The sequence below is a fragment of the Ochotona curzoniae genome, unplaced genomic scaffold (genome assembly GCF_017591425.1).
Source record: "Ochotona curzoniae isolate NIBS_2020 unplaced genomic scaffold, NIBS_Ocur_1.0 patch16, whole genome shotgun sequence".
NCBI classification, from domain to species: Eukaryota; Metazoa; Chordata; class Mammalia; order Lagomorpha; family Ochotonidae; genus Ochotona; species Ochotona curzoniae.
In genome coordinates this window covers 171,909-199,855 of record NW_024466706.1, presented here as the reverse complement: position 1 = coordinate 199,855, position 27,947 = coordinate 171,909, and the positions used below count along the sequence as shown (strand labels likewise).

At 53.7% G+C, this 27,947-nt stretch overlaps 1 protein-coding gene across 1 annotated transcript in view; it reads left to right on the top strand.

Annotated features, from left to right (window-relative positions):
* Positions 1–26,296, top strand: part of LOC121166522 (A disintegrin and metalloproteinase with thrombospondin motifs 2-like) — a 29,323-nt gene extending 3,027 nt beyond the window's left edge. Inside the window, exons 2-11 of the mRNA XM_040995689.1 lie at positions 623–706; positions 9,849–10,005; positions 16,532–16,677; positions 18,374–18,549; positions 19,433–19,566; positions 22,308–22,431; positions 23,501–23,581; positions 24,525–24,667; positions 25,083–25,169; positions 26,254–26,296. Of these exons, the coding sequence (XP_040851623.1) occupies positions 9,895–10,005; positions 16,532–16,677; positions 18,374–18,549; positions 19,433–19,566; positions 22,308–22,431; positions 23,501–23,581; positions 24,525–24,532 (780 nt within the window). The 5' untranslated portion in view covers positions 623–706; positions 9,849–9,894 and the 3' untranslated portion in view covers positions 24,533–24,667; positions 25,083–25,169; positions 26,254–26,296. The remainder of the gene's footprint in view (positions 1–622; positions 707–9,848; positions 10,006–16,531; positions 16,678–18,373; positions 18,550–19,432; positions 19,567–22,307; positions 22,432–23,500; positions 23,582–24,524; positions 24,668–25,082; positions 25,170–26,253) is intronic.
* The last annotated feature ends 1,651 nt before the right edge of the window (positions 26,297–27,947 follow it).

Sequence of the window (27,947 nt, the reverse complement as noted above, 5' to 3'; positions counted from 1 at the left end):
CTGGCTCCTGGCTTCGGATTGGCATAGCATCGGCCTTTGCGCTCACTTGGGGAGTGAATCATCAGACAGAAGATCTTCCTCTCTGTCTCTCCTCCTGTCTGTATATCTGACTTTCCAATAAAAAAAAATAAATCTTTAAAAAGAAAATAGATGAAGTATGTGGGTTTCATGCAAAGAACACATACATTTTATATGCAATGTGAGTGTTGGTGGATTTGGATTCTGGGAGCCCTCTCAACCGTAGACACCCAGGGGTGATGGTGTTGCCTGGGATGTCTGTCCTTAGTAACTCAGGAGACCCTGAGACCTGGCAGAGGCTCTGTCCCCACCCAAGTGGGGACACCATAGTAGCATTGCAGTGTTGTCTGCTGGGGGTAGGGCCACACCACCTGGGCTGCCAGGTTTTGAAGGAAAGATGCAATTCAGACAGCCAATACAGGGATTGATTCCTTGTCTAGGCTTTTGCTCCGGGTGAAGAATTCCAGGGGCTGGGCCTGAGAGTGACTCTGGGGACATCGAGGGCAGCAAGCAGGAGAGGGGTGTATGGAAGGAGATATAAGGGGTGGTCCCAGAAGGGCAGTGCTCGGGGGGTACTGCTGACCACAAGCTGCTTGTCTTTCAGGTCAATGAAATCTACCACGATGAGTCTTTGGGGGCCCACATCAACATGGTGCTGGTGCGGATCATCCTGTTGAGCCATGGGAAGGTGAGTGAATACCCGGAGCATGAATGCCACAGCCTCTGCCTCTCGGGATGCTGAGGCCATGTCCGGACACGACCGCCCTTAGGGGACATGAATGCTGGAGGAAGGATGTGCATGCAGTGTCATGAGGGGCCATGTTGAAGCTGGTGCTCACCAGGACACCAGAGCATGGCGGGCTAGCAGATAGGAACCGCCTACTGTGCAAAGTCCTGGGTACCCCAGGCTTCAGTAGCCCACCTGCAGGCTGTTGGTGGGCCCTGGAGGAAGGGCTGTGCTGTGTCCTGAGGGGCCACAGCACAGCTGGTGGCCTGGGTGAGGCGGCCTGGTGGACAAGAACCTGCTGTGGAAAGTCCTTGGGGCCTGAGGCCTCAGCGGCCCACCTGCAGGATTTCAGTGGGCGTTGGAGGAAGGGCTGTGCCCCTGAGTGCTGCTGATGGACAGTGGCCCAGCATGTGAGTCCCCCTGAGGACTGGCTGGGGATCTGGATTGGCATGGGCCAGTTTGCTGAAACTGTTTGCTGTGTCTAGGCATTGGCTGGCCCTGAGAGAGGCTGTCCCTCCAGGGTCAGTGAAATCATTTGCCATGATTGCGTTTTGTAAGTATAGGGAGTCCCCTCTTTCGCTCCCCTTTCTTCCTCCCTATTTTACCTTCTCACTTGTTCCCCATTGTATTTACAGTAGTATAGTCCTTTAGTAACAGTTATATGCTTAGCATTTTGCTATTTATGTGTATCAGGGCTTGGGTGTAGGCAAAGGTAGTATTGAAGTATATTTGTCAATATACATTTAGCTGTTTACCTGGGAGTTCTCGTTTTACTCAGGAGTAGAGATGCCTCCTGCAGGCTGTCTTCACTTCTCAGCATTCTAGTCTCCATTATTCAATTCAGCCGTGAGAATACACACACGCGTGCACACACACACACACACACATGCACATATATACTTGTTCACCTAAATATCTATTTGTTTTGCATTTTGCATGAATCCTGTGTTATCTCAGAGAGAACATATGGTATCTGTTGTTTTGGGATTGGCTTATTTCAATGAGCCTAATGGTCTTCAACTGGGACATTTTGTTGCAAATGGTAGAATTTCTTTTTAATAACCAAGTAATATTCCACGGAGTAGCTGTACCCACAATTTCTTTAGCCATTCCTGTTTCAATGGGCATTTGGGTTGTTTCCATGTTTTCACTATTGTGGATTATGCTGCTGTAAATATAAGTTGCATATCCTTTTTTCATATGTAGGTTTCACTTAATTTGAATATATTTCCAAGAGTTGGGTATATATGCCATGCCTTGCCCCAGCTCTTACCTCCTGCCATTTGACTTAGAGACCTTTTTCCCAGCTGTATGTGGCTTTGGGTCTGGACCCAGGGGGACAATGGCTTGGGATGCTGAGAAGGGCAGGCCTGGGCAGTGGCCAGCAGGGACTGCGCTTAGCCTGGTCCAGCCTGGCCATTTGGGGAGTGAACCAGTAGAAGACAACTCTCTGTCTCTTCTCCCTCTTCCTGTTATTCTGCCTTTTAAATAAATAAATCTCAACAAGAAGAGAGAGGAGTCTGGTTGGGGGCAGAACATGTTGAAATCCACACATAGTTTCCATGTGATACACACTTCCCATGACCTCCTTGAAGATTCCTCTGTGCATGGATTTCAATGTGTTCTGCAACAAATTGACCTTACATTCCACTCCTGTGAAAGAACCTTTGGAAGTGCCCTGACTTCTCCTGGGTCTGATGCTCTGCTGGGTTTCGGGGGTCTCCTGCAGGGGTCTTGGAAGGAGAAGCTTCTGGGTCATAACTCTCATCCCTCCTCCCCGGGCAGCAAGAATATAGGCTCCAGAGGCAGCCGCCTGCCCAAGATGGCACGATGGAGGAGCTGCTTTGTTGCACCTGCCTCCCCACCCCTCACCTCCTCCTGCCCTGCCCCGATGTGCCTCCCACCCCAAGCCCTCCTAGGGCACATTTGACCTCTCAGGGGTCCTGCTGGCTGGCTGCCAGCACCTGGAGACCAAGGAGGTTGCTCCCCAGCCCAGAGAATGGCCTGCCCCCATGTCAGCAGTGCTGAGCCCGAGAGGAGGCTCTCTGTGGTAATCAGGTGCCGTTCTGTTCCTGCCTGAGTGAAGGCTGGCCTGACATGGGAGCCACATTCTGAGCCAGGGACATCCCGAGAGCTGTCGGTGGGATCAGGGTCATCTGTGTCTTCATCACCATCACATGGCATGCAAGGGACAGCCACATGCTCTAGGCTCAGCACTGGGCTGTGCCCATTTTTCAGATGAGTTGTGCAGGATATAGAGCTCACATTTGCAGGAATACAGAGCAGATGAACACCTTGGACCAGACCTCCAATGACAGGGCCCTGTTACTGCCCAGGTGAGCCTCATCTGTCACCTGCCATGACCCTGGTGCAGCAGGAGTGTGGTGTGGGGGACTCACGGACATCCAGCCAACCAGGGCTGGCTGCCATTCTGGGGATTCCTTGCCTCGGGCTGCCCATTGGAACTGGCTCGTGAAGAACAAGGTCCTGGAGCACAGGTGTCCCATGGCAGCTGCAAATCCAGCCCCAGCAATGGGAAGTGCCCCTGGCCAAGTCAAGCTGCCAGTGGTGTCATTTTTGTGCAGACAGCACCACCTGGTGGCCTTGTGGAGCTCCGTCCACCCCGGATGCTGTGTAGTTCCAGGGGATTCCTCTGCCCAGCTGTGCGGCTCTGGGTGAGTTATTGCAGTGGCCTCAGTAGTCACAAATCTTCTTCTCAAAAGTTGGATGCTTGCAGCCCCTGGAGCCTCTGGTGACTGTAGAGTTGAAAGAAGGCATGCACTCGCAACACCAGAGCCCATGGATGGCACATGGAGTTAGCGACTGCCACTCCTGGAGTTAGTTCCTTTCCCTAGAGACCCGCTCCTCCATCCCCCTGCTACCTGCTGGGCCCTAAACCTTGTACATCTTTTTCCCTGCCTGGCTGCAGAATGTGCATCTATTTATTTCTTCATTCATTCATTTCTTCTGTGAGCAGGCACAGACAGTGGTGGCTTCATTCGCTACTGCAGCCTCTGTGCCCTGAGGGATTGCTCACTATTTGTGGGATGGATGGATGAAGAGGGGCTAAAATGAATGCAAGGGTGGAGCAGGCCTGAGAGACAGACCCAGGCCCAAATTGGCCCTTTACTCTTCAGGAGGTAATAGTTCAGCCAATTGAGAGAAGCCAGCAAGGAGGAAAGCCCTGTCGACCTTGGTGCACCGTGTGGCCAGGGGACCTCACCCAGAATATGGGAGTGAGGGTGCAAGTCATGGCCAGGACCACTGGGGCCTTAAAGCTAGACAGGAACCACTTTGCCACCTGGGCCCACTGGAGTCACTCTAGCCCTGATTCCTGCAGCTCTGCAGAGAGTTCTTTGGAGTCTCTCCCGACCCAAAAGCAAGGGGTCAGTGACTCTAAGGGGAGTGGATTGGGAGCCCCAAACAGCCTTGTAGCCAGTCTTGGGCTGAGCAGGTATTGAGCAGTGCCCGCCAGCCAGGCCCCTGGTGCGGTTAACAAGGACCCCCTGAGGGAGGCCCTCCTGCACCTGGCAGGATCCTGGGCACCTAGCTAGCCTGGCAGTAAAGCCAGGAAATGAGAGATGTGACTTCTAGACAAGAGTTTTGGGTGGCAGAGTCACTGGGGTACCAGCGAAGTCCACATTGGTGCAGAGCAGGGAGAGGGAACAAACCTGTGTCCCTGGGCCCCCCTTGGAGGGCCCCACAAAGCCTGCTGGGAAGCTGGCTGTTCTTGTGACCCCAGACACAGTGGCTGTGGCGGAGAAGGCGGTGGGGGGAGGGTCAGTCCACAGGGATGCTCCTGCACTGCAGACTGCTGGGCCCTCTGGGGTCGCCATGCTAGGGCTGGGTTCTGGGAGCTTCTGCTGTGTTCATGTCTGCCCCACCCCAACCCCAGGACTTAGAGATCCTCAGGCACTCAGGAAACGGATCCCAGAGTGTGGAGCTGCCTACCTCCCACTGTTTACTGCATGGTGGGTGCCCAAGGCTCCCTCCGGGAAAGGGCTGCTGGACTGTGAACACCTGGAGTGGCTTGGGGCTCACCCCTGATCACCCCCTCTGCCCCAAGTCAGTGAAGCTGAGAGCAGGTGGAATCCAGAGGCACACACTGCTGAAGTCAAGTGGGCAGCCTGGAGTCAGATGCCCTTGGGGCAGGGATGGCTGCTGGCCCGATGCGCCAGCCCAGCAGGCACCTCTCACAGGCTGCCACTTCAGAAGGCAGGCGTGATGAGAGCAAGGCGACACTTCTCTCACGTGCTGGATTTGCTTTCCAAGGATGCAATCATGCGTGGTCAACTGAAGGCTGGAAACAGGAGATGGGAAATTGCAAACAAACTCTGCGCCGCTCTGCCGGGTGGTGGCATCTCACAGTAGCTGTGTGTTGCCTCTCCCAGGTCACAAAGCAGCCTTCTGACAGCGTGTCCCGGCTGAGTGCTAGCCACCCTTAGCCCCTCAGGAGCTGCCTGCACCAGCTCAGATGTTGTCATACCCCTGTGCTTACCCTCCGTTTATCACTGTCTTACTTAACAGTGGCCCTAAAGAGCAAGAGCACGAGAGCGACAAAGAGATAGCTCAGAGGTGGCAGAGAGAAGCCGACAAGCTCTACATGAAAAGGGGAAGTCATCACAGACACATAGGGAGAGGAAAACGTATTGTGAGGGTACTGCAGAACACTGGTGAGGGACCAACCTTTGACTGGTGAGAAGATTGCCAATGAAGACTCCCACAGCTTATATCAGAGTGCCGGGGTGCAAGTTCTGGCTCCAGTTCCTGCTGATGCACATGCCAGAAGGCAGCAGGTGGCACCTCATGTGGCTAGGCCCTGCCACCCACATGGAGACCTGGACTGTGCTCCAGGCTCCAGGCCAGCCCAGCCCCAGCAGTAGCCAACATTTGGGGAATGAACCAGCAGATGGGGTGCTCTTTTTGCATAAACTCTTACCTCTCTAAGTGAAATTCTAAAGAAATAGAAAATGGAATTAAGGTTTTTTCTTCTCCTGTCCACAGCCAGCCAGACCTCTATTATATGCCCCAGCTGTGCCGAGGTGGCTCGCCCTGGACTGCTGTCCCTGGGAGGACTTTGGTATCCCGAGCAAGCACACAGCCAGCATCAGCAGCTCCCCAGAATCGGGAGGGGCAACGGGATGCAGGGCAGGCCCAACGCAAGAGGCAGAAAAAGATCATCCAGTGTCAGGTCTTAGGAACCAGGCCGCCCTAGGCCTTGGGACAGTGAAGCTGGACTGATGACCTCTGAGGGTTGTGCCCTAAAAAGCGGCAGAGCTGCCCAAAGCAAAGCTGCCAGCCTCTTACCAATCTAGGGATCTCTATAGCAAAGACGACCCCATGACAGTGGCCCCTAGGTGCTGTGGCTCCAGCACCATCCTTACTGATCACCCACCCTCGTCCTGCACCTTCTCCTCAGTAATGCTGCCACGCCATCACTGCTCTATCAGAACAACTCTCAATTCTGGCCCCACTCAACTCTGCTTGAAAGCCAGAGTTACAGAAAGAGAAAGAGAGAGCTCTTTCTTCACTGGTTGATTCTTCAAATGGCCCCAAGAGACAGCTCTGGGTCAGGCTGAAACCAAGAGCTTTCTCTGGGTCTTCCCCCCATGGGTGCTGGGGCCTAGGCACTTGGGTCATCCTCTGTTGGTTCTCCTGGTGCCATCACCAGGAAGCTAGATCATAAGTGGAGCAGCTGGGACATTTATAGCCTTCCATATGGATCCCACAGCAGAGGAGGTAATTTTACCCACTTTGCCATGACACTGGCAGCAAAAGCAACATTTCTAATGAGGGACTTGAACATTGTAGATTGTTGTATCTGCAGGGGTTTCTGGAACCTGTACCCTGTTGCACTGTGAGGCTGGGCCAAACAGCTTAAACACAGCTTCAAGGAGGATGGAGGATACAGCCAGGGGTCAGGGCCAGCTGTGGATTTTGTTCTGTCCACAGAGTAAATTTTGGTCAGAGCCAACATTTGCTGTTGAGTAGGATTGTTATTATAGATCCAGAGTTAACGGCTGGCTTGATCTTCCTTCTGTGGTTGCTGATGGGGTGTTGCTGGCCTTGTTCTCCAGTTTCCTGTGAGGTGACCTTGGTCCCCAGGGAGGAGGTGCTGGGAGATATGTAGGAGGCAGGGAGCCTCATCTGAGCTATGCAGAACAGACTTACCACTGTACAGAATGATGGTAGACACTGACAGCGTCCATGGTTTGCTACAGCCCTCACTGCTGTCTGGTGCTGCCCCTCCTTATCCCACGGGGAGGACTCCTCAGGGCCCTGCCAGCACACCTGGGCAGATATAGGGCTTCCTTCCTCACATCCAGCCTGCAACTTCTTCCCAGGTCCACAGGAAGCCCAGCCACAGTGGGTGAAGCTTCTACTTGGCCCTAGCCTGCTGGCATCCTCCCCTTGTGCCTGGCTCTGCCTTTGGCTGCGTCCCCTGCCTGTTGGGCCTGATGTTGGAGTGTGTAGCCAGAGCTGTCCTCTCTTGGAGTGGGACATCACAGCTGGTCCCTTGGCTGGGGAACCCTGGTCCCCACAAAGGAGGAAGTACATGGCTCTGCTCTCATATCTACAAGGAATAACAACAGAACTCACAACCACCTCTTGTCACAAGAGAGATTTCTAAAAATATTTAGTATATTGATTTGAAAGGTAGAGTTACAGAGAGAGAGAGAGAGAGAGAGGAATCCTCAGTTTTCTGGCTACCTCTGCAAATGGTTGCAATGACTGAGGCTGGGCCAAACCAAACGCAGGCCTGGAATTTCATCTGGGTTTCCAATGTGGGTGATTGCCAGGGGCCCAAGTACTTAGGCCATCTTCCACTGCTTTTCCCTACACATTAGCAGGGAGCTGGATCAGAAGTAGAGCAGTTGGGTCTTGAGCTCCACTATAGATGCCAACATTTATAAGTCATGCATTAACACATTGTACCCCCGTGCCAGTCACAGGAACTTCTTGAATGAGACCTGCTAGAAGCAGGCAGTCTCTAAGACAGTCTTGGTAACCCTACTTTTGAGACTTGTGGCCTGAAAGACTCCCCATCCCTGGATTTGAACCAGTTGAGATTAGGTTACACAGACAGAGGCTTTTGTCTTGAATGTGTGACCTCTTATTGTCTCCCTGGTCCATTGTGTTGGGAAACAGATGGCCGCATGGTATAGTCCCACTTGGGTGACCTGGCGAGGAGCCCTGGGTCCTGCTCATGGCCATGTGTTTAAGTCTGGATGCTGACCTGTGGCCTGCAGCAGCCACATGCTGGGCAGGCTTCAGGCTTGGCTGCATGCAGGTACTTGGGTGAGGATTCAGGGAATGAATTTCCCTCTGACCTGGGCACTGCCAGTGTGGCCTGGATGCTGCTGTGGCTCAGATGTGGTTATTGCCCGAGACTTTGGGTGTTGGGAGTCTCAGGAGGTGGTGATGGCCCTTGTGGCAAGGTTCTTGGCGATGGTCCACAGGAGAGATTCAGTAGATTGTCATGGTTGCTGCCAGTTCTCACAAGAGGCCAGAGGGGTGTTAGAAATAGGGCAGGCCTGGCCCTCCCTTGCTCTGGAGTCTGTTTCAAGATGTGACTTACATACCTCGCTCCCCCTCCCAGCCCCCATCACATATAGATGAAACTATTTTCAGTTTGTACCTGGCTGAATCTGCAGATGTGAGGGTAGGCTTTGCTTTGTGGTGATATAAGAGCAGACTTTAAAAAAAAAAAATGGGTGAGGGCCCAGTGTGGTGGCCTAGCGGCTAAAGTTATCACCTTGAACGTGCCAGAATCCCATATGGGTGCCATTTCTAATCCTGGCAGCCCCACTTCCTATCCAGCTCCCTACTTGTGGCCTGGGAAAGCAGTCAAGATAGGCCAAAGCCTTGGGACCCTGCACCCACGTGAGAGACCCAGAAGGAGCTCCAGGCTCCTGGCTTTGGGTCAGCATAGCTCTAGCTCTTATGGTCACTTGGGGAGTGAATCATCGGATGGAAGATCTTCTCTTCTGTCTCTCCTCCTCTCTGTATATTTGACTTTGCAATAAAAATAAGTAAATCTTAAAAAAGAAAAATAGGTGAGCAAATGGAGTTAAAAGATTGGCTGGGGCAGATATCTGGTGTAGATACCTACATCCCATATCAGGACACCTAGGTTGGTTTGCTGCGTCTGGCTCCCAGCTACAGCTTCCTCCCATTGAGGACCCGGGGAATTAGCACAGCAAAGCTCCCCTGCTTGGGACCCTGTCATCCATGTGGGAGACCCAGCTGGCACCCCTGTTGCTGCCATTTCGGGAGTGAACCAGCTGATTGAGGACAGGCGATAAGAGCAGAAATCAAAATACCTGGGATGGAGAAGCACCTCCTCCCTTCTGAGACAGCCTGGCATGTGCTCTAGAGAGTGTTTCAGACAGTGGACAGAGGAAGAGTGGGTTTCTGGCATCCTGGTTCTTAGTTCAGTTTCTCCCTGTCTGTATGCCCTGAAACAAGCTACTTGTCTGAGCCTCGGCTGCCTGTCTCTCACGTGAGTGGGAGCTGAATGAGAGTGTGGGCCAGTGCTCCACTGTGCAGGGCAGGTGCACAGGCCTGGGAATGGGGGAGGAGTCCATGGCCAGCCTCAGCCACCTGGGGTGGGACCGTCTCAGGGGCTTCCTATTTGTGGTCCCTGTGGGAATCACCAGTACACGGCCGGCCCGTGGTTGTGTCACGTGTAGCTCCTTTTACCATGTTTGTTTTGTGCCTTGTAAATGCCTTTAAATGGGGGTGAGGCAAGGCCTTTGCCCCCTTCCTCCAGGCTTGCAGGTCTTACTGGGCCTTCCGGTTCCCTGCACCTATATCCTACCTAGAGCCCACTCAGTACAGGGGTCTGTTACAACTCAGGCCCTCCTGCACCTGGAGGAAGGTGAAGGACTGTATGAGACAGCTTAGGAGTTTGGCCTCAGTGTCTTCCCTGAGAACCCAGCAGGGACTTCGTGTGAAGGTGCTGGGAAACCCGTCCTTATTCAGGAGAGTGCAGCCCAGCGGGAGGCCTGTCCTGAGCTGCTAGAGCCAGGACAGAGAGCCTTGTCTCTCCAACCCCAGTGGCCACACCATTCCCTCCTCTCTCCTTCCCCTTTCCCTGCAGTCCATGAGCCTCATTGAGATCGGGAACCCTTCCCAGAGCCTGGAGAATGTCTGCCACTGGGCCTACCTGCAGCAGAAGCCAGACACAGACCACGACGAGTATCACGATCATGCAATTTTCCTCACTCGGCAGGACTTCGGGCTGTCAGGCATGCAAGGTGAGCTGCCCTCAGGTGGGGAATCGGGGGGCAAGTGTAGTGGGAGGAGCGTGGTGGAGGAGCCATTGGCTTTGCCAGATGCACCTGTGCACTTGGCCCATCCCAGGAAGGAGTGTCCAGTGAGGGCCTCTAGGCCAATGTTGGCAATCCCACCACACCCCAGGGGTGGTGAAATGGGAAGGGACTGGGCCAAGCATCCAAGACCAGATTGGCTTTCTTCATGTGTATTTGGAGATTTCAGGAAAACAGATTTGAATACGTTTCCAACCCTTGAAAATTGAACATGCGTGGACTCTGACTGATGGTCAAAAGTTTATTAGTGGCATCAGACTTTATACACTGAGGGTCATATGGGATAAGGGAGGGAGTATTGAGCTTATCAACAAACCCATCAACCGTTTCTATGCTTTTGTTTGGAACTCCTTTTGTTTTGTATATTCCACCAAGGGTTCTCATTCACATCTGTCCACTCAACTCATATAAATGATATCCAATCAGTTATACAAAAGGTATCCATTCGGTTGTTATCATACAAATATTATCCAATCAATTGTAATCCTGTGCTCGCTGACCTTCCAGGGTCATAATGTCCTTCTACAGAAAGTCATGCATACATGGAGGAACAGAGACAGAGGGGGGAGATCTTCTATCCACTGGTTCACTCCCCAAGTGGCCACAATGGCCAGAACTGAGTCAGTCTGAAACCAGAAACCAGGAGCTTCTTTTAGGTCTCCAACACAGGTGCAAGATCCCAAGGCTTTGGGCTGTCCTCAATTGTTTTCCCAGGCCACAAGCAGGGAGCTAGATAGGAAGCAGGGCTGCCAGGATTAGAACTGGCACCCATATGGGATCCCAGCATGTGCAAGGTGAGACCTTAAGCCACTGAGCTACCACACTGGGCTTAAACAGGCTCATTTTTAACAAACAGGCTTCCGGCTCTGGAGGTGGGGATAAAGTGGTCAAACTTGTCCTTTGGTAACTGTCCTTTGGTAACAAAGTGACACCCCTGAAAGGACCAGGAACCCCCGGATGGAGGCAGAGCCTCATGGCCCAAATATCTTGTCAGGCTCCCACCTGTCAGTGTGGGCATGCTGGGGCATGGGGGACAGTCAGATTCCAACAGTGGAACACATTCAAACCAGAGCAAGCAAGAGGCTTTCCTGCCTGCACCTGCTTGCCTAACAAGAAAAGGCAAGGAAAGAAGGCACAGGGAAGGTCGGGCCGGGCTGAGAGAAGAGCAAGGACCTGGGCTGCACCCCGCCCAGCAGGGCCTCAGGGTCCCTGGGACTCTCAGCAGCAGCCAGCAGCACAGAGCTCAGACCTTGGACACCACTGGGCTGCCTTCTCCCAGCCAAGGGGTCATGAGTATGCCTCCCTGTCTTGGTCTCTGGTGTTCCATTCCACTTGTGCCTACTCAACATTTTGTTTTGTTTTTAATTCTCCACTGGAGCAAAAGTCTGCATGCACACAGGCAACCTGGAGAGAAGTGAAAAACATCCACAAATGAGCTGTCTCCCTCCCCCGCCCTTAACTGGGGCAGCTTGCTCCTGTCTGCTCTGCTGCAGCAAGGGGCTGGGAGGATGGCAGGGCTGGGGTGGGGGGTGGGAGTGGGGTGTCATCCATGCCCTTGAGGTTCAGAGCCATGGACTCTGGTGGGATGCAGCAAGAGGGGTTCAGAGTGAATGAAAGGCAAGGGCTGGGTGCTCAGCCAGAGAGGGAGACTCCTGTGGACTGCCTGGTGCCCTGCAGCAGGAGGGAAGTAGCCTAGGGAGCCAGCCCCAGGCGGCTCCTCGTTCTGTTAGTCCCTATTCCTCATGTGGGCTCCATGTGCACTGGGGCCACCTGACTTTGCAGCACCCCGGTGGAAGCCTATCTGGTGAATAGTGAGTCTGTAGGCATTTAAACCCTGAGTATTTGAAGCATTTTAACACCTAACCACGTGAGAGAGCCAGACATGAAGCTGCTGGTTTAAGGCAACACTCCACAAATGCTCAGTCACCCAGCACCCGAAGCATGCTGGGTGGGGAGGGGGCGACTTCCTGTCTGCTTTGTTTGCCTTCTTCCTGCAGCAGACACGCAATGCCTCTTTGCAGGTGGCTGAAGGTCTGCTGAGCCTCATGGGTGTCCTGTGTGGCTATACTAGGCTCTCTGTGCCTGCTGGAACTGGGGGTGGTCACAGTGTGATCTCCCCTTATTCTTGGGATCCTCAGGGCCTGGGGACTGTGCCCCAGATCTATTGCTGGGAGGACCCACCCATTCTGTTGGTGAGGGCCTCTGCTCCTGTTACCATCACGGCAGGAACCAGACTTCCCTTCCTGCACAGGAACACAGCACTCCCTCCCCTGTGCCAGCCCCCTGGCCTTTCAGCCCCACTAAGTGCCCCCACTAGAGGGGACAGCAGCCAGCATTTCTGTGTGTGCTTCCTCTGTCCTTCCTGGCCGAATGGGAATAGCTTTAGTGAGAAGAGAGGGGATGACAGTGGTCCAGCACAGACATGACCAGGATTCCTGGTGGCCTGGAGCCAGGCCTGCTGGACCTCTTTGGTTTTCTTATTTTTTTTAATTGTTACTTTATTGTAGTATTTATTATGAAGTTGAGGCGGTTGCAGATCCATGTGGGCCTCTGATTAAGATGGAGAGGATTGTGGAGTTGGGTAGGGTGGGAGTAGGAAGGTGAGTGCGACAAATGTTTCCATGGGGGTGTGGGATATGATAGCTCCTTGCTGTCAGACCATCTCAGTCAGCTTAAGAGTCCCAGTGAAGGAAAAAATGTTCCAAGAGTGTTACTCGAGTGGTCTTGATTGTTCTGAAAAGATGTCAGATTTGATACACCAGAGGTGAGAAATTCTAAGGACTGTTGGCTGTCCCTGAGCGTCTCAGTATGCTTGCTGTAAGACCTGGCATGGTGTGTTGTTCAGCTTGCCCTTCTTTCCACCCTTTGGTGGGGTATCCTAGTCTTTTGCTTAGACGAGCAAACTGTCTTGTCTCTTGAATACATCTAGGTATGTTCTCTATCCTTGCATGAGAGTCAGCACTGAGGAGGCTCAGTCCTATAACATGGGCTGCACGGTCAGATCACATGATTTTCCCTGAGGTCAGGGATTGATCAAGCACAATGGTCTAGTTGGGAAACCCCTTAAGAGTCCCCACTTAAGAGGTTCTAAGCTAGAGCCCATGAGCTCTGGCTGGTGCAGGGGGCCCAGCATGCCCCCTGTGTTAACCCATACACATGCTAGCAGGTGGCCAGTCCTGGTCTCAGCCCAACTCTTCACAATGACTTGGTGAGTGTGGTGGTCTAGTAAGGAGATTCTCTCTCTCTCTGTTTTCATTTGTTTGTTTGTTTGTTTGTTTTTAAGATATTTTGTTTTTTTGTTTTTTTTTTTTTTTGCCAATTCAGATATACAAAGAGGAAGAGAGAAAGAGAGGAAGATCTTTCATCTGATGATTCACTCCCCAAGTGGCCATAATCGCCAGAGCTGACCTGATCTGAAGCCAGGAGCTTCTTTTAGGTCTCCCACACGGGTTCAGGATCCCAAGGCTTTGGGCTGTCCTCAACTGCTTTCCCAGGCCACAAGCAGGGAGCTGGATAGGAAGCAGGGCTGCTGGGATTAGAACCGGTGTCCATATGGGATCCTGGCACATTCAAGGCGAGGACTTTAGCTGCTAGGCCACCATGCCAGGCCCAAGGAGATTCTTAAGAACCACCACCATGCCTGCCCCCAGTCCCGGCTCTCATGTTCACAGGTAGGTGCTATAGCATAGCTGGTATAATTCCAAGGGACCCCCCCCCAGCAGGCTCAGCCCCGAGCCCTGGCTCTCTCATGTGCCATTGGGTGTTGCAGCCTAGCTGAGGAGACCCTTAAGAACCCCCACTCCAAGCTCTGACTTTTGTGTACATGCATAGATGCTATAGCCCTAACCTGACCTGTGCTGTCTCAGCCCTGGCTCTTGTGTATACCAGCAGGTACTGTGACCTAGTCAGGCAACTCTGAAGAACCCCTACCAGGCCCACTGGGCTTGTTATTCCAGCTGGGCAATAGTGGAGGCCAGGGGAAAATCCAGAGAGGAACAGCCTGTGCAGTGGGCTCTGTTTGGGTTCAGGACAGGCCTGAGAGCAGTTCAGCAGGCTGTAGGGGTGAGGGGTGAGGGGTCATGGCAGAGACCTGTGCACAGATGGGCAGGTAAAGAAGGACCTGCTGGTGGGTCAGGAGGGAGATGGGACACATCCTCTCACAAGCAGCCCTGATGGCAGGAGCTTTCCAGGTAGGCATGATGATGCATTGGACAGGGACATGGCTCCCTTTGAGGGCTCAGCCAGTTCCATTGGAGCTCTGGAGCTGGGCTGGCCAACCTCTGCCATCCATATATGTGGGAGACCTGGATGGGGCTCCTGGCTCCTGACTTTGGCCTGGGTCAGCTCCAGGTGTTGGGAAGTCAAGCAGTGGATGGGTTTCTCATCTCTATGTCTCTTTTCTCCCTTCCCCATAACTCTGTCATTGTGCCTTTCAAATAAATAAAACACATCTGTTTTGAAAAAGGAAAAATAAGACTGTCTTCAAAATTTGACGTTTAACAACAAATCTCATTTTGGATCAAACCAAGAGCAATCGTTGTACTTCATGAAGGTGACAGGCAAGATTTGGAACAGCCAATGGGTAAAGGGGCAGATGAGCGAATTGGCCAGGCATTTCACCTTCCTTCTAAGTTGACGTGAAATGTTGACAGCATCTGAGACAACGTGAAACTCCTAAAGTAAGAATGTTGACAGCTTCAGCTTGTGAAGTGTCGCTCATTGTAAGAGCCTTTGAAAGCTGAGCTCTGACCAAGAAGACAGGACACACCCTATGAACCCTGTCAGGGAAAGGTGGCCTGTGTCCACCCTTTAGGTGACAGGACCAATGGCTTATTTAAATGATTGGTTCTAAGGAAGAGAAAAAGAGCTGCCTTCAACATGTTACACAGGGCTGGCAAGCTGCTGTGCGAAGGCCACTTCCATCTCACCAGAAGTGACCTCATGCGAAGGCAGCCACAGACAAAGAACACTCAGTGATTCTCGGGATATTCACGGAGCTCTACCGACTCTCAGAGCAAATACGTTTATCACACCAAAGAGAAGCCAGGGACCCATCAGCGGTCACTCCAGCCATCATGCCCAGATGGCCACTTATCTGCTTCCTCTGCAGATTTCCTTTCTCTATAGATTTTCCTACTCTGATGTTGAAAAAAAATTTTTTGTTTATTTGAAAGTCAAAGTTAAACACACACACACAGACCTTCCATCCACTAGTTCATTTCCCAAATCACTGGAGCTGGGAGCCAGGAGCTTTATTTGGGTCTCCCATGTGGGTGGGAGGCATTCAAACACTTGGGACATCGTCTGATGTTTTTCAAGCATATTACAAGGAAGCTGGATCATTAGTGGAGCAGCCAGATCTTGAACTGGTGCCCATAAAGGAAGCAAGTGTTAGAGGAGACAGCATTGCCTACTACACCATGATGCCAGCCCTGCTTTGCTTAACTTTTTTTTTTTAAGGTTTACTTATTTTTATTGGAAATGCAGATCCACAGAGAAAAAGAGAGAAAGAGAGGAAGATCCTCCGTCCATTGATTCATTCCCCAAATGGCTGCAATGGCCAGAGTGGAATCAATTCAAAGCCAGGAGTGAGGGGCTTCCTCCGGATCTCCCACGTGGGTGCAGGGTCCCAAGGCTTTGGGCCATCCTGAGACCAGAGGTAGGGAACTTCATAGGAAGTGGAGCAGCTGGGACACGAACTTGTGCCCATGGAGGGCTGGAGCTTGCAAGAGGAGAATTAGTCAATTGAGCCCTCACACCTGCCCCTGCTTTGTTTATTTACTGTGTTATCAGTGAGTTGTAAGTTAGGGTTGTATTTTACTACTAAGTTGTAAGTTAGAGTTGTAAGTGCCCTTTGTTTTTAATGCTTTCTTTTAGTTTTAAGTAGTTTTTTTCTTTTTAGCAGATTCAATATAGTTTGTAGATCTAATTCTAACAATGTAACATTCCCTTTCTTCCTCTCTCTCCCTTGTTTGGTTTGTTTTGTTTTTGAGAATAACATTACAGCAAAAAGGCATAATACTTTACCAGACAAATTTAACCAATAAAAAGCAGAGACCCTCCTTTGGTGGGACTTTGTAAATGGGTTAAGCAATGTCTCTGGAATCATGAGCTGGATGTGCTGTTGTCACTCCCAAAATGGGCATGTGGGTAACCTTGTTCTTACAGACACTGTGGGGGCATGCTGTGATCAGGAGGGCAGAGCCAGAGCTGGAGGGAGGCCAGCACGAGGCACCTCCTGCCTGAGCCCTTCCCCTTGGCCTTGGGAGACGGAGGGACGTGAGTGCCCAGCCAGTAGCCAGACCTGACCTTGAGTGTGGGAATACCTTTCCTCATGTGTCCCTGGTGCTTTGGCACAGGGCAGGTGGCCCAGGCCTCACAGTGGGGTGGGCTGTGCGAGTAGCCTTGTTTGTGTGATTCAGGTCAAGGGCATGGCTTTTTGTCTGTTCTGCAGCATTGCTTTAAGGGACACTGCATCTGGCTGACACCTGACATCCTCAAACAGGATGGCAACTGGGGCGCCTGGACCCCATTCGGCTCTTGCTCACGCACCTGCGGCACAGGTGTGAAGTTCAGGACCCGCCAGTGTGACAACCCACCGTAAGTTGGCCCCAGTGTCTCCTCAACGATAGCTGCGGTCCCCCACAAATCCTCGCAGGCCAGATTTACCCTGCAGGCCAGAGCAGAAGGGCAGGTCAGATCCTGCCACCCACACAGCCTGGAAACCTGCGTTCCTGACCTGTCAACCATCAACCCACCGTGTCCTAGGGCATGGAGGGGAGCAGGTGCACAGCTGTGGAGGACACAGGGATGGAGAGGAGGCTCTCTCAGTGCCTGGGAGACAGGGTTGGGACCTGCTACCCCAGAGTTGCCTGACAGGGAGAGAGCTTGTGGGGCTACCCTTAACCAGCCTCACCCCCGTAGGCAGGCCCTTCATCCAATCCATGTCCTTCCCCCACCCACAGCCAGCTCTTCATTCCTACCCTGCCCTGATTGCCTGAGAGCATCCCCTACCTAATCCCTTCCCTTGGCCCAGCCAGTGTAGTGTGTGCCCTTAGAGAGTGGACTGTGGGTGCCAGCCAGCATCATGGCTAAATCTCTATTACACCAGCACTTCCACCTGCTCATGGGCCTCATGCTGGAGGCTCTGTGGTTATGGCTGTGTGAACACAGGAGGGTTGCTTTCTCTTATTCTGTTCCTGCTTTCTTTTTCCCTTCTTTTTTTTCTCTCTCTCTTTGATTTTATTTCACTTGTCTAGTGTTTTCAAGACTTCAGTTTATCTGAAAATACTAAAATTCTGGAATTTCATAGGAAATAGCATAAAATAGAGTTGTGACTTCCAAGCTGAGCGCCATCAATGCAGCTCTAGACTCAGCTCTAGAGGGCATGCATGTTCAGCCAAGCTACACCCCCTGCAGCAGATCGCCCTGTCCACCCACTTGGGCCATTTGACCATCTGTGATCAGGCTCTGTGCTGGCCATGGGGAGCCTGAGGCATCAGCCTTCAGGGTTCCTGGATCAGAGGTTCAACCAGCGAGCTCTTCATCACAATGCCAGAATTCTGGAGCCAACTCACTTTAGGAAGAGAAAAAGTCCACATAGCATATGGCTTGCAGGGTTCAAGTCCAAGATGGCACTACCCCATTGGTTTGGCCTCTGGCGCAGGCAGCAGGTGGCAGTATAGGTGGGAGGAAGCAGAGGCTGGTCTCTGTGAGAACCAGAGGCTTGGCCTCAAGGATGGGAATCCTTTCCACTGAGCCCTGCTCCTAAAAGGTGGTTTCCACCTTCTGAATCTACAACCTCAGATTTGAATTCCTATCTGAGTCTGGGGACCAAATCATATCCAGACCACAGCAGAAGTCAAGTTCATCTTAGCCTTACAGGATCTGAAGGCCAGAGCTCAGCAGTGGTCAGCTTTCCCCCAGAGTACCTTACGTGGGGCCAGCTCCCAAGCTTGTCCACGGAACCCTCTCTGCCCATGCTCACTCCTTCCTGTCTGGAGGCCCCAAGCTACTACCCTGGATAGGAGCTGAGGCAGGAAGGAGGCCCTTGCATTCTCACAAACTCTTAAGGACATTTTAAAATTTAGTTATTATTTATTTATAAGAGATGAAGAGGGAGAGATCTCCCATCTGCTGGTTCACTCCCCAGATGCCCACAATAGCCAAGGCTGGGCCAGGCTGCAGGCATAGGCTGGAACCACCATCTAGGACTTCCCTGTTCCACAAATGGCACCCCAAGTGCTGGCTATCCGGTGGCCCCCAGCGGCAGGTCTTATATTTTTTTCCCCTGCAGCCCAGCCAATGGTGGCCGCACCTGCTCAGGCCTTGCCTACGACTTCCAGCTCTACAACCCTCAGGACTGCCCAGACACCCTGGCCGACTTCCGCGAGGAACAATGCCGACAGTGGGACCTGTACTTTGAGCATGGTGATGGCCAGCACCAGTGGCTACCCCACGAGCACCGGGATGGTGAGACCAGGGACAGCAGGGGCTCAGCATCTGGGCTGGTGCAAGTCCAGCTGGGGCCTGCACCCTTCTATACTTCAGGACCCATGGGGCCTGCTGCTGGGGGTGGGTGGGTGGGACTTAGGTTCCAAACAAGGTAGCAATCCCAGGCAAGCCAGAGCAAGGCCAGAGAGGCCAAGCAGGACTGAAGTCCGCCGTCGCCACCTGGTGGGCAGGACTGGAGGTGCAGGACTGAGCCAGCCGGGAATGAAGAGCTGGTTCAGCAGGGATCCCTGGGATGGGACACAGGTGTTGCTTAGGAAAACACACCCTAAGGCGTCTGTGGCTTCACAGGACAGAAAAGCCTGGGAGCTGGAGCCGTGACATGTCTTATGCAGCCATCACTCGGTTGCAGGGCTGCACCAGTGCAGAGACCCATTGGGGACAGAGGCACTGCATTTGCACACCCTGTGTGCCTTCTGCTGCTAGCAGGCACCACTGGAACAGAGGTTCTTGTCTTCCTGTAAGAGAGAAGTCAGACGTGAGGCAGAAGTAGTGAGGTGTAGTGGGGTAGGACATCCGTCAGCACTGGTGGGCCCTGCTCAGGGTGGATCTGAGAGGCAGACAGGGAGAGAGGGAGGGAGTGAGAGCAGCCACTCAGACCACGGAGAGCAAGGTCACAGCTTGATGGAGCATGTGAACCTGACGGGCCAGGCAGCCAGGCTGGCAGCTCAGGAAGGCACCAAGCTCACAGGGAGCACTGGGGCTGCAGCTTAGCTGTGAACAGAGATGCAGATCTTGCTGCCAGGGTTCCTGACAGGGTCCCCTTAGTGTGAGTGCTGTAAGCCAGCAGGCACAGGAACCCTCCTTCCCAGCTCCCGGCTAATGCCATGCCATCTCCCTCCAGCCAAGGAACGTTGTCACCTCTACTGCGAGTCCAAGGAGACCGGGGAGGTGGTGTCCATGAAGCGCATGGTGCACGACGGCACACGCTGCTCCTACAAGGACGCCTTCAGCCTTTGTGTGCGCGGGGACTGCAGGGTGAGTACCCTGCGGTCAGGGTGGGCTGGCCACAGGGAGTTGAGCTCAAGGCCATGACTGGGAGTGTGCATTTGCCTGAGCACCCGGGTGTCCAGCCAGGCTCAACCTGCACCAGGGCAGGGCTGTGTACAGGAGCACAGTGGGAGGCAGTGGGGTTGGCCAGATACAGGGGTAAGGAAGAGCCTGGGCCAGGTTCTGTGTCTAGAAAACCTGGGCCACAGTCTCTACCCCCAGCCCTCAAAAAACTGCAAAACTAAGCAGGCACCCTTTTGGGATCCTTTAAATAATACTTTAGAAAAGGTAGGAAGCTGTATTGTGGGATGCCAAGCCCCGGCCTGGCTGAGGGCTGGGGAAACTGGCTGGATGTACGTGGGTCAGGTGAGTCAGATAAAGACAGTGTTGGGCTATATACTTAAGAGGGGTTGCTTTGCATGTGGAAAGTGTGTTCATGAGAAGAATGTTAAGCTGTCTAAACAGCAAAGTGCAGGCCAAGAGACACACACACACACACTCACTCACTCAGTGCAGGCCCTCAGTAGGAGGCGCCATTAGCAGTAGAAGCAGCTGTCCATGGTTCTGAACCTGGGTGTGCTAATTCACCATCTCATGGGCATGACTGCAACCTCACCTCTGATCCGGACAACAGAAGCAGAGGAGGTCAAATGTCCTAATACCCTCTTGGGAACCTAACACGGGTGAACACCAGGTAGCTGTTGGGGGATCATCTAAACCCAATGGCTTTAAACAGGGCCTGTGGCATCTGCGGATTATATTTCTGTGCTGTCCCCCACAAAGATGTACCATGAAAGTCATAATACAGGAAGCAGAATGCTTCCCGTGTGGGAAGGTTACCATGATCCCCGGCAGGTCACAGAAAGATGGAGAGAGAAGAGGTGTGCCGACCTGCCCCAGGTGTGGCACACACGGCAGTGGCTTGGTAAAGCAGGCATGAGCGAGGCCGACAGGGTCCATGCTTTGGTGAATTCAGAATGCATCAACACATGCAGGTTGTAAAAGCTCTGTACAGTAGGGAGGGGCTGATGGACAGGACTGTATCACAGACAGAAAAGCCAGACCTCGTTAGCTCCCCACTGCCCCCAACCCTACCCCCAGGGGATAGTCACCCACTAGCACTGCAACATCTTCCACCCCAGTTATTCTCTGCACCATCAGCCCTTTCAGAATTAAAGGGAAGAGCTGGTAGGCTAGCAGCATCATTTACCCTTCACAGCCTCATCTGCCTGGTGTTCCTGCCTACCTGAGTGAGGCCAGCTGCATGATGCTGAGTGTTGAATGGCACCTGCATCATCAGGGGCTTTTCCAAGGATGAGATGTTGTCCCTGAGAACCCTGAGAGGGCTGCATTGCCTGGCAAGAGCAACGCCAGTAATTTCCTTATCTGTTGCCAGACAATATCCCTCCAAACTTCCAGAAAAATGGATGCCAGACTGCTGCTGCAGCTTGCCAGCTCTGCTGGACGCACAGCTTGGCTGTTCTCTGTCCCTTGTGACCCACTCTGTGCCTCTCAGCAGGAAACCCCAGAACCACTGTGGCTTCTCATAGCATGCTGTACTTCCCTTCCCTCCTCTTCCCCATCTTCTTGCAGCCTGTCCAGTTGCCTGGTAGGACCCTTGTTAGAAAGAGCTCACAATTCCAGGCATAATTCATAAGCCAGACTCTGTGTGCACACCAGGATGCACCATCTTGACAGCTGCCAAGAATTCTACCCAAACACGAGTTCCCAAGATCTGCAGGGTAATGTCTGGGGCCAGGTCCTAGCCAGCCAGCTACCCTGTGCTTAGAGAGCAACATCAGGTCCATTGCTGTTACAGTGTTTAGGGAGCACACTGTGGGGGTGCACAGGCAGGGGTGATGCCTGTGCTCCCAGGCTGGGCCCACCATGCTGCCTCCTTTTGGTAGATGGGTTTTTCTCTAGAACCATCCATGTGAACACAAGCGTGCTGCTTGTACGGAATGCTTTTACCCTGCTCACTTCCAAAAGTGAATGAAAAAGCTGAAAACCAAAGATTGCGAACTTGAGCCCCTACAGAGGAGCTGCTCTTAGCTTTGTCAGGGTCTAGAGCCCCCTGCCCACCGTGGTCCTGGTAAGACCAGCACCAGAACACACAGTGCCAGGAGGAAGAGTTTCTCCTAATTGGTGCAGGAAGATTGCTAAGGGAGAATTAGCACCGAGCTTCCTGGCAGCCAAGAGGAAGGGGGGAATCTGTGATGCCATCAAGCACTCTGAGGGTGGTCAGTGGGCACAGACTAGCCCCAAAGAGGGATTTTCCTTGTTGAGCCTCGCAGTGGACACTGCTAGGACCATGGAAAATCAAATCACTTCAGTATGCTGTTGCTTTCCCCAGGTGGCCTGGAGCAGAGCATCGCCTTTCCTCTGGACAGAATAATTCTAGTGCAGGTGTGGCGGTGTTGAGTGGACTGGCCATGGAGTGGACCTTAGGGTAGGAGCCTCTGAAGCCAGGCCTCTGCTGTACAGTGCCAGAGCAAGGGTGTCCCCTGAAGGCCTGCTGTGTCCTAACCCTTGGACCTCTGGGCCTGCAAGGGGGCATCATTCAGGTCACACTCCCGGAAGACGGCTAGCAGGCTTTGTCTTCCTCCTGAAACCAGAGCCTGATTTTCCCCCCCTGATAGTGGGCAAAGGGGTAACTGGTGCCAGGTCACAGGCAGGTGCCAGGGCGAGGAGAGGGTGTGCAGGTTACTCACAGCCTGCTTCCCCTGCAGAAGGTGGGCTGTGATGGGGTGATCGGCTCCAGCAAGCAGGAGGACAAGTGTGGTGTGTGCAGAGGAGACAACACCCGGTGCAAGGTGGTTAAGGGCACGTTCACACGCTCCCCCAAGAGGCACGGTGAGTCCCGCCCCTGGGTCAGTCCTGTCCTGGCAGAGGTTGGGGATTGGGGAGCAGAGGGAGAGGGCCCCAGGTGACAGGGCAGAGAACAGACCTTAGGAAGCTCTACTGGAGTTCTGCCTTGCAGCAGGCTCCTCCCCAGCTGGCTTTCAGCAGCACTTCCCTGGGCTGCTAGGTGACCTGGAAGCATGGAAGGTCTGACTTCTCTGGCGCCTTGGGTAGGGCTAGGTGCTACGGGTCCCTTGCCAGGGGAGACAGGCTCTGGGGTGGGTTTCTGTCTTTGCCTCTTGCATTGTTGTCACCACTGTCCAGACTTGGGCACCATGTGAGTGAAGAGGTTTATTTGGATGTGACCTGGGTTCCCACAGGGCCTAGACCACATGAGGTGGAGAGGGTGGTACTGAGTGGTAGAGGGCCCCCAGGCCCTGACCTGACTGACTCCCACCAGGTCCCTGTAGGTCCCACTACTTCCTAACTACCACCACCACCAGCAGCAGCACACAGGGCCCTTCCAGATGTGCTCAAACCACACTCATGCCTGGGGCTGTGCCTCCACCAGGCCTCAGCTCTTTGCACAGGCCAGCAGCTACCAACTGCATCCCTCTGGGCCTCCGTCAGCCCACCTCTGAAATGGGGAGAAGCCACTTTAGTTGACCTCTTTGAGAATAAAGTGATAGAGTGACCACGTGGACCTCATCCTGTACCCGGTGCTGGTCCAGGTCCTAAAGACAGGGGCTGTGGGCTGGCCTTAGTACAGCCCTACCAGAGGTGGGATGTCTGATGACACGTGCAGAGCAAGTGGCTGAGAATTACACAGGTCAAGTGGAGTACCCAGAGCCTCCCTCCTAAACGTGGCAGCTCTGAATCCCTGCCTGGAGGAATGCAGCCTGGACTCCCCACTGTGTTTCCAGTGGAAGAGGCCAGTGGGGTATCTGGGTCTGAAGACAAGAAGAGGGGCCGGAGCCACTCTTCCTTTGGCCCGTCTCCTGGTGGGTGGTCAGAGCCCACAGTGGGTGGGTGGGGCTTGCCATCTTCTCACTGGGCCTTGTCCTCCTGCACTTGCACCAAGGCTACATCAAGATGTTTGAGATCCCTGCGGGAGCCAGGCACCTGCTCATCCAGGAGGCAGACGCCACCAGCCACCACCTGGGTGAGTCTCGGGTTCTAGACAGCTCAGCCTGTGGAGGAAGCAAAGTGTGGGGACCAGCTGAGTGGTGCATCGCAGACCCAGGCAGCCCTGCTCACCTGCTGGCCCAGAATTCCTGGGGCCTCTGCCTTCAACGAGGCCAGGATCTGGGACCTGAGTGTCAAGGCGCGAAGGCATGGAGAGCTCCTCATGGCACACACAGCAGTCCCAGGGAGCCAAGCCAGCCTGGGGAGAGCTTCCATGCTCTACTCTGGTTGTCACTCGTTTCCTTTTAAATTCCGAAGATTCTGGCTTCAGCGGGCTTCCTGGCACTATGGATAGCATGGCTGTTTCAACAACGGCTTTAACAACCTCCCCCATGCCAATCCTGCCTGTGAGCTGGTGTACTCCACCTCAGTGGGGCCTCCTCCCTCAACCCCCAACCAAGTCTTAGTCCCTCTCTTACCCCTACTGCCCTGGGCCAGGGTCTTCCAAACTGTGACCTTGAATCAATCCCCCCCACCCCCACGCACACACACCCGCAAATAAAACGAGCAGCTCTCAGCACCTGAGCGTCCGGGTCAGCCACTCGAATGCTTAATGTTACATCATTTTTGTGTCAAGAAAAGACTTGTTTGCTTAAGTTTTCACTAACAAAAGGCTTCTGTATTATTGCAGTTTCCAGGTATTTTCATTTTTTAAAACAGAATATGGTGGAAAGCGGGCTGCTGGCACTGTTCCCTTTTTTGAGGGCCTGAGGCTGTCTGCACACTTTCTAAACAATGGCGTCTACAGCGCCACGAGTATCTCTGTGCCTTTGTTGTCTGTGTGGGGTCACTGGGTCAGGGAGCATGGACGTTCGGGGGTTCTGCTGCCTCTCCAAGGCCTCGCCAGCAGGCACCATCCCTGAGCCCTGGGTGTGAGAGCTGCAGTCAAAGGGCTTGCTTTCCTGTTCTTCCCAACACAGCCCTCTGAGAGCCGCTGGCTGAAGTGTCTGCACAAGGACTCCCCGGAACTGGAGCTGGGAGGAGGAATGTGTTTCCATGGACAGTCCTCATCTGACATGGAGGAGTCAGACCCTCCCTTCAGTCAGGAGCTGCCCAGAAAAAGGTGCCAGGCTGTACCCAGTGCCCTGCAGGAGGCTCAGGTGGGGACTGATGAGACAGGCACTGCTTGCTGACACAGGGATGCTTGCTGAACTCTGTGAGCAGCTCACACGGTGACCTCAAGGGGTAGGGGCTTAGGGGTGTTGACCGGGGCAGGAGGTTTACACTGGTGAAGCAGATACTGCAGACTGCACAGGAGCTCAGCTCTGCAGACAGTGCCTGAGGTGCCATGGGAGGTAGGTGGACCAGCCGTGGGGCAGAGCTGTCTGGCAAGCACAGGACAGCCCATCTGCCATTGGGCTGCAGCTGAGTGGCTGCATGGAGGCTCCCTACCTCCTGTGGCCAGCCAGGTTGCCAGGGAGGCTGCGGGGCACTGTGCTGGCAGGACTGGACTATTGACAGCACTTTCCTCCCACCAGGAAATGGAGCCCGAGTCGGCCCAGCTGTTGCACAAACGTGACATCCCAGACTTGGGCACTCCCAGGGGCACCTGGCCACCCCAGAAGGTTGGTGATAGGGAATATTGCTTCCACTTTGGTCCCAGTGATCACCAAGCACACACAGAACTGTTGAAGTATGAGCTTTTTACCCCCCAAAGCTCAGCTTCCTGTTCTTGCCTGTGTGGAGCCAACACCTTCCTCTGCCTGCTCCCTTCGCTCCCTGCTCATCTCATGAAATTAACTCTCAGCCAAAAGGGCATCGTGACACCCTGGGGTCCATTGAGGTTGGCCTGGCCTCTCTGCACACCCTGCCACCCTTGCCCTCTCCAGGCTCATGCTCCCTTGCTGAAGGCATTCAGTCACTTGGGGTGTGTTCCTGCTCCCAGGAACCCAACAGGCCCCACTGCACATTTAGTGCTACAAAACTCAGATCGTGCTTTATGCTGTCATCAGCGTGTAAAGAGCCCTGCCAGAGGCCTACTAACAGGGGTCACCTTAGCATAGGTCTGCCACGGCCAACTTCACCTCATGCAGGCCTCCAGCTGGAAGCCAGGAGGTCAAGTTCAGATTCTGGTGTTGTCAGGAGTAGCTTTGAGACCTAAGTCAACTCGTAGCTCTGAATCTCCCAGTGACAGCAGAGCCTTGCAGTTCCTGTGTGTGATGCTCTTGTCAAGTCTGTTTTGTCTTGCCCTCTTTCCCATTGTCTGGGGTGCAGAGTTGCAGCGACCCACTCTGAGGTCCTGTGAAGTGGTAAGCCTAACTGTCAGGACATCTTTGGTTGCTAAGCAGAAGCCGGTCCCCAGCAGCACGGGGAGCCTGGCACAGCCACTTGCAAAGTCCAGGTCTGAGGTGCTGTTTGCCAGGGAGGGAGCAGGTGAGGGGAGTCGGCCTCAGTCCATTCCCCAGTGGTCTCTAGGGCCTGTCTACTCCCACCTCTGTGCAGACACCCTGAGCTGACCCTCAGGAGCTGGGCCACCTGGAGCCTGGTCATGGAAACAGAGGACTGGGATGAAATGGCATTTACTCACTGTGCTTTGTCGACTTCACTGCCCAGCCTGTGGACTGGCAAGCAGCACTGTGGAAAAGTCTCATCTGGGAAACGAGCCCCAGCAGGCAACAGGACACAGCTGTCTCCTCTGATTGGTTTCAGGACTCTCCTGGCCTGAACATGAAGGTGAAGGAAGATGGCAATCACTGCCTCTGGAACCATGAGGACCCATGACCCCAGGGGCTCCGTGTTGCTCATGGGGAACTGCCGAGTCCAGCCTGTAAGGCTGAGGCCACATCTTCTAAATGGGTAAGATTTCTCCCATCTCCCGTGAACAGCTCCCAGGTGGACACAGAGCAGAGGGGACCCAAACCAGCAGGTCCAGCACAGGCTGAGCAAGGGACCCCATGGGCCCCCACCCCGAGGGAGAGCTGGGAAGCAGCCACTGTCCAGCTTCCTCAGATCACACAGCCTCCCAGGCCTGGTTCTGAGGGAACCTGCAGGAGGATCCCTGAGCAGCAGAGGGGCACGGGGCCTCCCCAGGTGCCAGGGACATAGAAGCCTGCAGCCCTGCGGCTCTCTGACCTCTTTGCAACAGGAGAGGACTTCAGTGATGACCTGTGAGCAGAGGCCAGCTTGTCACTGATGCAGATGTGTGTGGTGCAGGAGTGCCTCTGCAGCTCCCCCTGGTGTTAATGTATGAAAACCCTGGAAACTGACAAACACACCAGAGCACAGTGATGACTAAAGTGCTCATTGCATTTAATCACAGATTGCTTACAAATATAACAGCAGGGGCGCTACACATGAGAGGCATCGTAGTGATGAGCTGGAGGCAGCCGCCAGAGGACACTTGCACCTCGCACTTGCCCTTGGGAGCCACTCTCCCTCCAAGTGTGAGACCTTCTGGCTTGCTGTAGGACAGCCCTCCCTCAATCTAGCAGGTTTCTAGCAGTAAATCAACTAGCTGTTTAGAAATGAGAAAGCAGAGGCCATTAGGCAGAGTGTATTCTGGACTGCTGGCATGAGGCTGGCAGGGGAGCCCAGTGCGCTGTGTATCACCTGCACCCTGCTGGGCAACAGCAAGTCCTTCCTGGGCCACAACAGCTCTCAGAGTAGATGGCTGTTTGGCATCAAGCATATACACATGGAACTCACCGGTGACACTGTGCTGCTGCCCTAAGAGGCCTCATGCGTGCCCGCCCCCCAGATTCTGGAGAAGAATGCAGAAAATCTAGCCCTTACGGAGCCCCTGCTATTCTGACTAGCTCAATGTGATTATGTGACAGAGAAGGAGATTTGAAGCGAGCCGGGCAGCAGACATTGTCACAGTGGTGGCGGGTGCTTCGAATACTGGATGGTGTCCAGGGTAGCCCCGATGTCGTAGTTCTTGGTCTGCGGGAGCCTGAGGAACCAACCACCTTTGTCAGAGAAGCCCACAGACAGCATCTGAGACAAAGTCTCGATCAGCCGGGGCTCAGCCTCTGCCCAAAACCGTAACAGGAGACATGAGAGAATGTAAACAGGCCCATGGGTGGGGCTGACCCAAGACCCAGCAGCACCTTGGCGTTTACCCAGCAAGTACCCAGTGCCAACAGCTCCAGACACCCCTAACCTGCAGGGATCCTCAGAAAGCTGCCCCTGAAGATGCAGAGAGCATCCCAGGCTGACCTGGCAGACCCTACAGGCTCACTGCTCCTTAAGTGCCAGGAACAAGGAAGCAAATGAGCACAGTCATGTTCCAATAAACTTTATGGACATGGTTTCCTCTGCTCCAGTCTCCTGAGAGCATCCTGCAGGACCCTGACCAGGGCTGAGCCTGTACACCCATGCCACTTGTTTATCTTTCATTCAGA